At 46.6% G+C, this 13,512-nt stretch overlaps 1 protein-coding gene across 1 annotated transcript in view; it reads right to left on the minus strand.

Annotated features, from left to right (window-relative positions):
* Positions 1 to 13,512, minus strand: part of Abca4 (ATP binding cassette subfamily A member 4) — a 100,635-nt gene that overhangs the window by 41,422 nt on the left and 45,701 nt on the right. The window contains exons 18-25 of the mRNA XM_090334226.1: positions 9,283 to 9,521; positions 8,355 to 8,479; positions 7,937 to 8,035; positions 6,087 to 6,273; positions 4,142 to 4,236; positions 2,096 to 2,128; positions 231 to 336; positions 14 to 88 (exon numbers count right to left, since the gene is read on the minus strand). Of these exons, the coding sequence (XP_090190352.1) occupies positions 14 to 88; positions 231 to 336; positions 2,096 to 2,128; positions 4,142 to 4,236; positions 6,087 to 6,273; positions 7,937 to 8,035; positions 8,355 to 8,479; positions 9,283 to 9,521 (959 nt within the window). The remainder of the gene's footprint in view (positions 1 to 13; positions 89 to 230; positions 337 to 2,095; positions 2,129 to 4,141; positions 4,237 to 6,086; positions 6,274 to 7,936; positions 8,036 to 8,354; positions 8,480 to 9,282; positions 9,522 to 13,512) is intronic.

The raw sequence follows: 13,512 nt of genomic DNA on the forward strand, positions 1-13,512 counted from the left end.
GCTGATCAAGTACCTTAACGTTGTCTTGAGTTTCAAGGTATTTAAGGAAATCGGACATTTCTTTAGAGGCCTCTCTGGTGACAGGGCCCTAGAAAACCGTAAGAAGCAAATGTGAAAGGTTTTTTTTTTTTTCTCTCCCTCCTCCTTTCTATAGTACTCATGACAATTTTTATTTCATAATCAAGAATCAAGTTAAAAATACTATTCAAATGCACAGGCTGTTTACTTACGCCGCTCACATTCATGATCTGACCAAGGTCCCTTAAAAAACTAACAAGTGCTTCTCCAGTAATGGGGAGGACCGGAAGCTTTCCTCCAATGGATATTCCTCCATACCTGCAAGGCAACCAGAAATCCTCAGGTCAGTGCCACAAATTCACTACTTACCTGTTTTGCCTGCCTCCCCTCTTTTTATTTGGGGGGGGGTGGAATTGGTCATGAGGCTTGAACTCAGGGCCTGGGCACTGTTGTGAGCTCTTTTGCTCAGGGCTAGTGCTCTATCACTGGGGCCCGCAGCGCCACTTCCCATATCCTGGTTGTTAATTGGAGATAAGTCTCCTGGACTTTCCCAGGATGGCTTTGAATGGGGATCCTCGGCTTTCCTCTTGAGTAGCTAGGATTACAGGCAGAAGCCACCAGTTCCTCTCCTGGCTGCTTTCTGTTTCTATAGGGAAATATGACTTGCCGGAGGGGTGGGGGGAGGTTTGGACTAGTAACATTTACAAACCAACTTTATAGTTTTGAAACTGGTATTGAATTCCTGGGCTTGAGTGACCTTCCTGCCTTAGCCTCCAGAGAAACTGGGATTACAGGCAGGGGCCACTGTGCCCAGCCACAACCTAAGTTTTTAAACTCTTGCCCTTTGCAGTTTGGTAGAGAAGGCCATTCTAAATGAGGTCTCCAACTTCATAATAACTTCCCATGAGGGCCATGTTCTGCTCGTGTTGGATTGCGGCTGCTCCTCCTGCTGCTGCTCTAGGCTGCCTTGGTGTTCTCCTCGTGGTCCAGGCAGCCGGCCTCCTGGAAGGCACTTCCTTTTCTTGAGCATTTGCCCAACCCCAGAGCCTGTGCCATCCCTCTATGATGTCTTCTTCCCTGATTCCCCCAACCCCCACCAAATATTCCTGTTCTGTGCTTTGCACCACCGGCCACACTTTTACTTATGAAGGACCAATCCAGCCATAGCTCTGCCTCGGGCCTTGCCTTGCCTAATGCTCCTTAACTTGGACTCCCCCCCCCCCGCCCCCCCAGTCAGATCCAACTTCTCTACTGCTCCAAAGCCTAAGGCAATCCTGCGGAAAGCACCAATCTGAGAATGTCACTCAGCTTCACAATCCTTTAATGTGGATAAAAGCCAAACTTATCAACAGGACCAAATTCATTTGCTGGCAAAGCAAAGCAGAGGAAGGCTTTATTTTTCAATGGAGGCCTCTCAGTTCCCTCTAAAGGACATTTCTGGAAGCTGTATTTTACTTTTATAGCCTAGAAGCCACCCATCAAAGCCAGTCAATACCAGCCTTGCACATACTCTAGAGGTTCAGTTCTTGATTGGGAACTAGGAAACAACTTACTCCTTCAATACCCTTTGAACATTCTCGGAACCCCTGGAATCTACATTTGAACTCCAGGATGCCCAGGCATTGAGTGAGTTCTGAGGTTGAACCAGATTCCTTGAAAGTTGAATGGAATGGACCAACACCTGTCCAGACTTACAATGTTGAAGGCTATAACTTTTTTTTTTTTTGGCCAATACTTCCAGCTTTTTCTGTGTATGTGATACCAAGGAATCAAACCTAGGGCTTCATGCATGCTAGGCAGGCAAGCACTCTACCACTAGGCCAAACTCCTTGCCCTGAGAGGTTCACACCTATAATCCTAGCTACTCAGGAGACTAGATCTGAAGATCGCAGTTCAAAACCAGCTGGGGCAGGAAAGTCTGTCTGTGAGACTCTTATCTCCAATAAATTATAGGAAAAGTAGGAGTGGTGCTAGAGTAATAGAGGATTAGCCTTGAGCAAAAGAGGCTCAGAGACAGTGCCTGGGCCCTGAGTTCAAGCCCCAGTACCACCAGAAAAAAAAAAAGTTTTTATTTTACCTCTGTTCATTGACCCAGAATTTGCTCTTTAAGCTGAAAGAAAAAGAAAAAAAAGAAGAAGTCATGCAACAAAAAGCACTTATGTGACCACATATATGGTACGATGAAGTCTCCTTCCTACATATGGTCATTGGGCTGTTTCAGTCTTTAGGGATGTTTTTTCATTTCCTGAAACTCAAGTAATGTGGAAGTGGCCCACCAGGGAAGCCCAGCCTGAATTCACACTTGGAGAAAGAAGTCATGGCTTCTATAATCAGATCTCCCTGTCATCTCCTTGGTGCCGGGCTTTCTGAACAGCCCTGTAGTCAGGGCACATGCTAAACTCATGTATGAAAACATAGCAATCACCATGCCAGCTGGAGGGTACCACCCTCCTCCTTTTACCATACACAAAGGAGACTAATAATGTGCTGCAGTTGGGAAGGAGCACTGACTTGCTTCTCAGACTAAAGTGAAGACATCAGCTTTCAGACAAGGAGAAAGAAAATGACAGGATATAACAAACCTAAATTACAATTCAGGTCATCCTGGGCTATTATTACCAACAATCATCAAGCAGAAAAATGCATAAAATCAATCTAATATTCTGTATTTCAGATTGAGGGCAAAGTTTAGAGTGGATGTTATTTGTTGAGTCACTGAACATGCTGTGTGGTCTCTTCTTGTGTTTGGGGGCTTGGAGGGTGTTTTTGTTTTCTAACGCTACAGCTGGTTTCACCATGTGTAGTGTGTTCTAATCCTCTCAGTCTCTTTATCCTTTGTCTGGTAGGGAAAACAACTGAAATACTGCTAAAATGAGACAGACTGTTTTGTGTTAAAGCCTGAGAGTGTGTGGGGACTGGATCCCATTTCTGGAGGGACTCTCTTGGTAGCATGCTGTTTCCCTGGCTGCTTGCTCTTCTGGTAGAGGCTGCTGGAGGCCTTCCATCTAAGAGCAGAGAGAACTAGCTATGAGATCTAGCTACAGCCACTTCAAGGGCAGTGGTAACAGGTGATAATTTACAGTTCTGGTATGATGATGCAGTTACCTAACCAGCTCCTTGTCCTCCCCCCCACACACACCAGACAACTGTCTAGTTGTTTAGTTATCTTATTTTCCTTCTTGCTTCTCCTTTTTGTTCCTCTGCCTGTGCTTCCCCCCACCAAACTCTATTTCACTTTCTTAACTGGTTAAAATATAGGAATGCGTTATTGAATAAATCCTATGCATTAATATATCTATATATGTCTCTATGTCTCTGTCTTTATGTCTCTATCTATCTATCTATCTATCTATCTATCTATCTATCTATCTATCTATCTATCTATAGATAGTAATTCACGTGTATGTGTGTTCTTGTTTTGGGCTCAAGCTCAGATGCTGTCCCTGAGCTTTAGTGCTCAAGGCTGGCTCTCTACCACTTGAGCCACAGCTCTATTTGCGGCTTTTTTTTTTTTTGATATTTAATTGGAGAAAAGAGTCTCAGACTTTTTTGCCTGGGCTGGCTTTGAACCACAACCCTTAGATCTCAACTTTCTGCGTAGCTAGGATTGCAGGCATGAGCCACTGGTGCCCAGCATATTTTTAGTGAAAGATTTTTTAGTACTGCTTGGGATAACGGGGCTCCAGCGGGCTCACTCTTATCATTCCAGCTACTTAGAAGGCTGAGCTCTGAAGATCATAGTCTGAGGCCAGAGGCTGGAAGAAAAATTCAGTAGACTTCATCTCTAAAATGACTAGCAAAAAAGAAGCAGAGAGAGAGAGATATAGAGTGCCAGCCTAACAAGCATGAGGCCCCAAATTCAGGCCCTGGTAAAACAAAAACAACAACAACAAAACTAGAACTCAGGTTAAACTTTTGACTATTTCTAAACATAGAAACAAAAACCAAAATTAATTTGCATTTTAATTTGCATTTTGCCTCACCTCACTTTTTCTGTTAGATGAGACCCTCACAACCCCCCAAAAGGCACACTCTGCTGCCCTCCTTATAGATAAATTACCTTCTGTCCCTAACAAATGTCTTCAGAGGCTGGGATGAGAGGTATCAAAGGGTCCTTGCTTACCTGCTTCTTATGAGAGCAGGGTAGGTCTTTACCAAGTAGTCAGAAATGTTCCTGTTAGTGAGGTCTTGTAGAATTTCAGAGCTTGGCTGTGTTCTCTGAGGCAAAGAGACACGTGAGTTATTTTGGAATCTGAGACCATACAGAAGCTGCTTGCTCTTCATTTCCAAACGCAATTTATGGACCCAGAAACTGGATGACACTAAGCCAAGCACCAGCAAGTGTCCATATTCATGACATGAGGGTCATCTTTGGTCTACCATTTTCTCTCCATTGATGCCACAGAATGGCTAACTTGAAAACAGATCGCAACCCATCTGTGTCTTTCCAGTGCCAAACTTGCCACCCTGGTCCAAGCCACTACTCAGATCCCATCTAGGTCTCTCGAGAAACTTCCACACAGCCTCCCCCACTCCTCCACTGACCTCCACATCCCAGACTCTACCCAGCTACCAGATGGAGCTTTAAAATTGTAAATCAGCCACTTCACTTACATGTAACCTCTAGGATCTAATCTAATCTTATTGCCAAGGCTTACCAGAGGCCCTGAGGTTACCAGCTTCCCTCCCCTCACTCCTAGAAAAAGTGAATTATCTAAAAGGATTTGGAGAAAGTTGGGCCACCAAGTGGCACTATCTTTTTATAGCTAGGTTAAGACAATATTTTAAAGCTGGGTATTGGTGGCTCACACCAATAAGGCCAATTACTCAGGAAGCTGCGATCTGAGGATTGTGGTTCAAGTCTAGTCCAGGCAGGAAAGTCCACGAGATTCTTATCTCTTATTAACCACCCAAAATTCAGAAGCTGCCATGGCTTGAGTGGTAGAGTGCTATTCTTGATTAAAAACCTTAAGGGAAGCCAGGCGTAGTGGCTCATGCCTGTAAGCCTAGCTATCAGGAGGCTAAGATCTGAAAATTAGCATCATGGTTCAAGGCCAACTTGGGCACAAAAGGACCTGAGACTCTTATCTCCAATTAACCTTGAGAAAATGGGAAGTGGGGCTTAGCTCAAGGGGTAGGGCAGTAGCCTTGAGCTGAAGAGCTCAGGGACAGTGCCCAGGCTGGGTTTAAGCCCCATGACCCCTGTTGCCCCCCTCAAAAAAACCCCTAAGGGACAGCACCCAGGCCCTGAGTTCAAGCCTCAGTACTAACACATATGCACACAAACACACATATACACAGAGACAATATTTTGAATATGATTCTGTTTGTGTGGATAAAACTCAACTATTATTGATGGCTATCCCCCCCCCCCGATTTCTCTATGTTTGCAAATTTTCTGTAACGAGCACATATGATTTGTATAAGCTCTTATATTATTCTTTCTTGTGCTGATCTTGGGGGTTTAAACTCAAGGCCTGAGTGCTGTCCTGGAATTTTTTTCACTCATGGGTGGTGCTCTACCCCTTGAAGCACAGCGTCACTTCTGTTTTTCTGGTGATAAGAGTCTCACAGACTTTAGTGTCCAGGCTGGCTTTGAACCATGATCCTCATATCTCAGCCTCTTGAATGTTTAGGATTATAGGCGTAGGCCACTGTGCCTGGCACTAGGAAGCTTTTAATTTAAAAAAAAAAAATGAAGCTTTTTGGGGGCTGGGAATGTAGCTTAGTGGTAGAATGCTTGCTTAGTATGCATGGATCCCTGGGTTCCACATAAACAGAAAAAGGCCAGAAATGGTGCTGTGGCTCCAGTGGTAGTGTTAGCCTTGAGCAAAAGAAGATTAGGGACAGTGCTCAGGCCGTGAGTTCAAGCCCCAGGACTGGCAAAAAGAAGCAGCAGCAGCTTTTGTTCTGTGACTTGCTCCTGGTGGCTGTGACAAGGCCCACGGGGAAGCTGCTCTGGATAACTGGGGGAGCAGTGTCTGTTCCCTTGCACACCTGAGCTAAAGGCTCTGGGGATGACACGAATCCCCATCCCTAGGCGTGGGTTTTCATGGGGGTGGCAGTACCTGGGGGGGAGGGAGCCCCCCAGCTCCCTGGGGACACTCAGGCAGCATGGTGAGCTTCTCCCTGGTGCTGCATCTGCAGGAGGGCGAGGGGTTGACTGCCGTCCACTTCTGCTTCTGGAGCAGGTGGGTGACGTCTGGAGACACGGAGGGGGTCTTCCAGGGGGTGGGGTTGCCGCATGTGTTCTCCCTCATGGAAAATGAGAAAATACCCTACAGTCAGTGCCAAAGGATGTTCAAAAAGCCCGAGAGAGGAGAAAAGGGGGGCAGCCCCTCCTCCCAGAGCCCTGAACTCTTGGATGATTTGTGTGGAGTTTCTGCTGGGTATGAAACTTGGAAGTAATTATCTAATTGTGGACTTCTTTTTTTTTTCTTTCTTTCTTTTTTGTGTGCTGGTCCTGGGGCTTGAACTCAGGGCCTGAGTGTTATCCCTGAGCTTCTTATGCTCAAGGCTAGCACTCTGCCACTTGAGCTTCAGCTCTACTTCTGTTTTGTTTTATTTTTGTTTTTTAATTGTAGATAAGAAGCTCACAGACTTTCCAGGGCTGGCTTTGAATCTCAGTTCTCAGATCTCAGCCTCCTCAGTGGCTAGGATCATAGGTGTGAGCTACCAGTGCCCGGCTTTCTTAGTTTGCATTTATTTATTATTTATTTATTTATAAGTCTAGCAGTTCTAGTTGATGAGAGATGAAACATAAATGACAAATGTTCTTTATTGATAGCTTTGAATAAAAGACTGAATGAGAGATGACAGCAAATTTATGTTGAATTTATATTGAACCCACTGGGTGCTGGTAACACGTGCTTGTAATGCTGGCTACTCAGGAGGCTGACATCTGATGATTGCAGGTCAAAGCCAGCTTGGGCAGGAGTCTGTGAGACTCTTTCCAAGTAATCAGAAAAACAGCCAGAAGTGGAGCTGTGGCTCTAAGCCCAGGCCCTGAGATCATGGCCAGTACCAGCACACACACACACACACACACACACACACACACACACACACACACAATCAATTAATCAGTCAATCATCAATCTACCCATCCATCCATCCTAAGATTCCTGATGATTTAAATTATGGTTTACAACTCCTGATAATAATTGCAACTGTCTATAGGAGTTAGTAACTAGGTCCATAGAAATAACTAAGGTTCATGGCCTGGGAGGGGGGCCTAGTGGTAGAGTGCTCGCCTAGCATGCACAAAGCTCTGGGTTTGATTCCCCAGAACCACATACACAGAAAAAGCCAGAAATGGCACTGTAGCTCATGTGACAGAGTGTTAGCCTTGAGCAAAAAGTGTCCAAGGGCAGTGCCCAGCCCTGAGTTCAAGCCCCAGGACTGGCAAAAACAAAACAAAACAACAACAACAAAAAACTAAGGTTCAATTACACAGTAGCATAGTTTGCTACTTCCTTTTACCCTCATTGTGAAGAAGCCTAGGTGAGCTCCTATGTGAGAGAACTCCTCTGTTACGAACCACAGAGCTGTCCAGTGATGTCAGTGTTACACACAGGTACTGAAGGAATGGCTGGGTCAGTGCCGGTTAGGGATACGGAAGTGATCCAATTACTATACCTCAGGACGGGGGCTGGGAATGTGACTAGTGGTAGAGCGCTTGCTTAGCATTTACGAAGCCCTGGGTTCCATTCCTTGGTATCACATAAACAACAACAGCAATACATACACACACACACAACATACACACGTGTGTCTAGATACACATATGTATACACACATACATGCATGCATTCAGTAGGATAGCGAGGTTTCTTCCAGTCCCACCACCCTGAACCTGCCAGCCTGGATTCTCCCAGGGGCCTGGTTGGTGTTAAGGCAGAGATGTGCAGAGACTTACGTGAGCCATGCGTCCTTCAAGCAGCGGTTGCCAAAGCCCGGCTTGTTTAGGAGGACATCTGCCAGTTCTTCAAGGTGCCCACTGCCCGGCTCATCCATGCTGCACAGGGAGAGAAATGGAGCTGGTGGGGGGGGGGTCATGAACTTGAGACCCTCAGCCCTGCTTTAGAATGGTTGCCTGTCTCCTGAGAGTAACACGGGCTTCCCTCATCCCTAGGTGATGGCAGATCAGCTGCACCCCAGTGAGATGGAGCCTCACCCCGGTGTCCTCAAACTTCACCCCCTCTTTCCCTTTCCTCCTTCCGCTTGGGGCCTCATGCCTAGCTAGTGACCAGGATATTAACTCCCCTTTGCAGAAGCATTTGGTCAGGAGTCCCATCCCCTGGAGGACGCTGGCGAGCCTGGGGGAGTGGGAGCACCTGAAGAATGTGTACTGCTTCCCATACATCCAGGGGTGAAGAGTCAAAGCAGGGAATTCACCGAAAGGAGGCACGATGATGGAAAGCATTAGAGCCAGAAACACAAACGTGGCAGGGAGCACGATCTGAGGAAAAGGAGCATGGAAACGTGGGCTGTGGCAAGAGTGATGGTGAGCAGGCACACACACACACACACACACACACACACACACACACACACACACTCACACTGTCTGAAGCATTCTGGCTGTTTCCTAATCAGCCTCTAATGGGAAGCTGGCCTTCTGAACAGCAAACAGAATATTCCTGAAGTCACAGAAGAATCTGAAAGGGGGCAGGGAGTTTGGCCTAGTGGTAGAGTGCTTGACTAGCATGCACAAAGATCCAGGTTCGATTCCTTGGTACCACATACACAGAAAAAGCCAGAAGTGGTGCTATGGCTCAAGTGGTAGAGCTCTAGCCTTGAGGAATGCCCAAGAACAGTGCTCAGGCCCTCAGTCCAAGCCCCAGGGCTTTGGGGGAGGGGATGAAAAGAAGAAGATTCTGAATGGAGTCAATGCTTAGCTAGAGGTTCAAGGCCAGGTAGTTCAAAGAGCAAACCACTTGCTCGTTATTCTTTGAACCAGATTCTTGGATGAATAAAACACCCAAGATATATGAGAGAGAGAGAGAGAGAGAGAGAGAGAGAGAGAGAGAGAGAGAGAGAGAGAGAGAGAGAGAGAAGAGAGCGAGCACGCAATAGAAAACCATTGCCAAAACAAATGAACTAAAGTGTGAAATTTGCTAAGTGATATCCAATACCAACAAGGGTATGTATTTAGTGGAGAACGGAGGAGGAAGGAAAGCAGGGTGGATCTCGAAGGCATGCTGGGCTGGGCTGCACAGGAGAGGGGAGCATGGAGGAGCCAGCCCCAGTCTTTGGCAGTACCTGCGCCAGGAAGTCCTTGTGGCTGCGGGTTGTGTGGTGGAACCGCTTGGCCAGCAGAGCGTGCAGGTGCTGGAAGACTAGCCGGGTGCCTGTATTGAGGTGGGGGCCGGGGGCCTCTGGCTCCGGAGGAGAAGTCTGGCCCTCAAGGGAGCAGGTGTGAGGAGGCTGTCCCCTCTTCTTGTTGGGATCCAAATAGGGGTGTCTGAGACTTGTGGATTCCCTTTTCTGCTGAGTGCCACCTGTTTGGGGGAATTAAATCAATACTTGGGAAAGACATGCAGGGAATGTGAACTCTGCCCCCCGCTTAGAACACTAATTACACTTCCTATAGAATAGCAACAAAATACCATACCATATAAGTTCATTTTTTCTTTTATTGAGATAGTCTTGTTATGTAGCCCACACAGGTCTCCAACTCTCAATCTTTCTTAGTGTAGTGACTTGAAATTATGTCTGAAATTAACAGGTATTCCAAGCCAGATGTGTATAGTGATTTGGGAATGAAGAGGAAACCAGGACAGTCACTTAACCAGTCAGATGCAAAACAAATAACAGGAAAGAAAGGGACAAGAGGAATGCAGGTTTTGTTTTGCCACATGGTTCACAAAGGGATTGGGATACAAATTTTGTTTTGCTGCAAAGGAAAGAAAGGGACAAAGGAAAATGTAAATTTTGTTTTGCTTATGTATTCCAGAATTGTAGTTAGTTCCTGTAAACACTGACTTTTTTTTTTACTACCTGTTTACTATCTGCTTGTTTGCTTCCTTGCGCACCCCCTGCATGTGGTTTTTGCCTATAAAAACCCTACTGGGTGGCAGACCAACACTTCATTCTTCTGCTCTACTAACAGAGTGTAGTTGCCGTGGTGAATTTAAAGGCTCCTAGCTATTTTAGCTGAGTTTTGGGGGGTGTTGTCTTGATACTTAGAATGCTTTATAAGACCCCCACATCCAGATGCTAGGATTATAACCTCTTTTCCAGTATAGTCTGTAGCTAGAATCACTTGAAATTACTTAAAAATTCCCCCGTTATGAGACTTGAACTCAGGGCTTCAAGCTCTTGCTAGGCATTTACTTACTTGTTTATTTTGCCAGTTCTGGGGCTTGAACGCAGGGCCTGGGCACTGTCCTTGGGTTTTTCTCAAGGCTAGTGCTCTACTGAGGAGCGTAGATCAAGTTTCTGGGCATTACACTACCACTTGAACAACACTTCTGGCTTTTTCTATGTATGTGGTTCTGGGGAATCAAACCCAGGGCTTCATACATGCTAGGCAAGTACTCTACCATTAGGCCACACTCCCAGCCCTTTTGGTAGGCTTTTTGGGGGGTTGGTTGGTTATGGGACTTGAACTCTGGGCTTAGGTGCTCAAGGCTACTACCCTGCCCCTTGAACCACAGCTCCATTTCTGGTTTTCTGGTGGTTAATTGGAGATAAGAGTCTTGGACGGTAGTGCCCGGGCTGGCTTTGAACCTCAACCCTCAGATTTCAGCCTCCTGAATAGCTAGGATTACAGGTGTGAGCCACTGGCATCCCGCTAGGCTTTTAAAAATCAGCCCTGCTGTATGACTTGAGCCATGTTTCCAGTCTAATTTTCTGCCAATTAATTGGAGATAGACTCTGTCCGGCTTTTCGCTTAGGGCTGGATTCAAAGTGAGATCCTCAGATCCCAGTAACTTGAATTACTGGTGTGAGCCAGCGGTGCCTGGCTGCCACAGTTTTCTCAGGTTGTTTTAACTTAACCTCACAGAAAGGGCAGCTGCAAAGCCAATGGGGTCAATTCAATGGCTCTTTCATTCATGCACATCAATGAAGCACCAGGCCTGGGACAAGAAGCCCCTCGTGTCAGGAGCCCCAGCTCCTGCACTCCGAGTGGAGAAGTTCTGCAGGTTCACTGGCTATCTGGCTCCAGCCTCCCTTTCCTGCTGGGGCCACACTGGATGTGTGCTGAGGCTGGATCTCTGCTGCCCCTTCCTTTGAGGATGGACGCATCTCAGCCTTCCACAGCCCTGTTCACACCCGAGCTCACGCTCTGGGCCAGCAGCACAATCTCAGGCCTGGTCCCATCACCTGCCTTCTTTGCTGCTGGCCTGTGGTCTCTGGCTCTGGGCTACCCATCCCCCAGACCCCCCCCCCCCTTACTTGATCCCAATGGACACCTGCAGTATCCTTCCCACTGTGGAGACATGATAAAGTGTCATTCTCTAAAATAGAGCTAAACCCAAACATTTGCTCTGAGTGCCGCCAGGTTAGCTTTGTGAATGAAAACCAGTGGCCTGCGTGCTCACACTGCCTGTGTGAGCTCAGCCTCTCCCGCTGGGGCAGGGGCTTGCTCTTCCTGTCTCACCGCAAGGGTGACGAGATTACTCAAAGGCTGCTTAGTGCTTCTTCCTGTATTAAAAAAAAGCTGTGCAATTCTGAGATAAGAGAAGATTTGTAAAGTTGAAAGGACTCAACTCGCAAGTTGTATTCTGTGTTAACACTTGGCATGAATAACCTGGTTTTTTTGTTGTTTTGTTTTTTGTTTTGGTTTGTTTTTGCCAGTCCTGGGGCTTGAACTCAGGGTCTGGACACTGTCCTTGGACACTTTTTGCTCAAGGCTAGTGCTCTGAGACTAGAGCCACAGTGCCACTTCTGGCTTTTTCTGAGTATGTGGTAGCAAGGAATCCAACCCAGCACTTCGTGCATGCTAGGTGAACTCTCTACCACTAGGTTACACTCCTGGCCCTGAATAATCTTATTTGATTTTCCCATCAACTCTGAAAGATAGACAAGCACTATGCTCACTTTACAGATAGGAAAACTGAAATATAACGATGTGAAGTACTTTTGCAAAGCTACTCGACAAATTACAGAGCTAAGGTTTGATGCTTGTTTTTCTGTGTGTGTGTGTGTGTGTGTGTGTGTGTGTGTGTGTGTGTGTGTGTGTGCGTGGTGCTAGGGATAGACCAGATCCATGTACAAAGGAGTATTCTGAGCAGGTGAAAGAACCAAAATCTTTCCTTTTTTTCCTTCCTTCCCTCCTTTCTCCCTTCCCTCTTTCCTTCCTTTTCTCTTTTCTCTCTGTATTTATCTATCCTTCTCCTTTCTGTGTACTGATTCTGGGGGCTTGAACTCAGGACCTAGGTGCTGTCCCTGAGCTTTTTTCTCAAAGCTGGCAGTCTAGCACTTGAACTTCAGCTCTACTTCCAGTGTTCTGGTGGATAATTGGAGATAAAGTATTTCGTAGACATTGTAGGCCAGGTTAACTTGGAGTTGTGCTCCTCAGACCTCAGCCTTTCGCATAGTTAGGATTATAGGTGTGAGCCACTGGTGCCTGGCTAGGACCTAATTCTTGAATCCAGAGCAGTTTCTGGTATAAATTAATGTATTTGTATTCTGCTTTTCATTAATGTGAGTCTTTGGCTTTGGATAAGCTGAAAGAATTTCAATGTCCATATCCACAAAGCTCCAAAGGAAACCCGGGGCCTGTGGCAAATGGCTTCTTCCTTTCCAGAAGATTCCTTCTCCTCACCTCCCCCTACTCCCATTCTCCCAGGAGAACTGCCTCCTTGGCCACCAGAGACCTCTTCCAGGGAGCTTGAGCCTGTACATAGTGTTGTGGCAGTCCTACGCATAAGTGACAAAGGCCTGGAATCACTTGGAAGCAAGAGGAAGCCCATCTTATTTTACGGACTGTAGCAGAGCCCCAGAGGGAGAAAGCTGTGTGTCCAGTGAAATTCTCTGAGGTGGGAGGAGGTAGCATGGGGTGCTATAGGCTGCTGAGGTAGCAGGGAATCATGGCTGCACAACTTGGTGCAGAGGAGAAGGGAGCAAGGGCTCAGCAGGTTTTTTTTTCCAGTCCTGGGCTTGAGCTCACTGTCCTTGGGCTTTCTCAAGGCTAGAGCCTCAGCACCACTTCCGGCTTTTTCTATGTATGTGGTACCGAGGAATCGAACCTGGGTCTTCATGCATGCTAGGCAAGCACTTTAACCACTAGGCCAAACTCCCAGCCCAGGTTTGTTTGTTTTGTTGTTGTTTTTAACTCTTTCGGATTAGCAGCAGGGACTTGTATTGCGGCAGACACATTGCCCCTCACTTCCATTGCTCCATCTTCCTCTTCTGCAGGAAAGTCTACCACACTCATTGCTTTGTGAGGTTTGGGTAGAAATCATGGAGAGCCATGGAGGGCAAGTAGGAGAAGAAAAGGGACGCACTGAATCCATAGGAATGTTGGTCCCTATTGTTTCAAAG

The sequence above is a fragment of the Megascapheus bottae genome, chromosome 6, assembly GCF_031878675.1.
Source record: "Megascapheus bottae isolate mThoBot1 chromosome 6, mThoBot2.hap1, whole genome shotgun sequence".
In the NCBI taxonomy this organism is placed as follows: domain Eukaryota; kingdom Metazoa; phylum Chordata; class Mammalia; order Rodentia; family Geomyidae; genus Megascapheus; species Megascapheus bottae.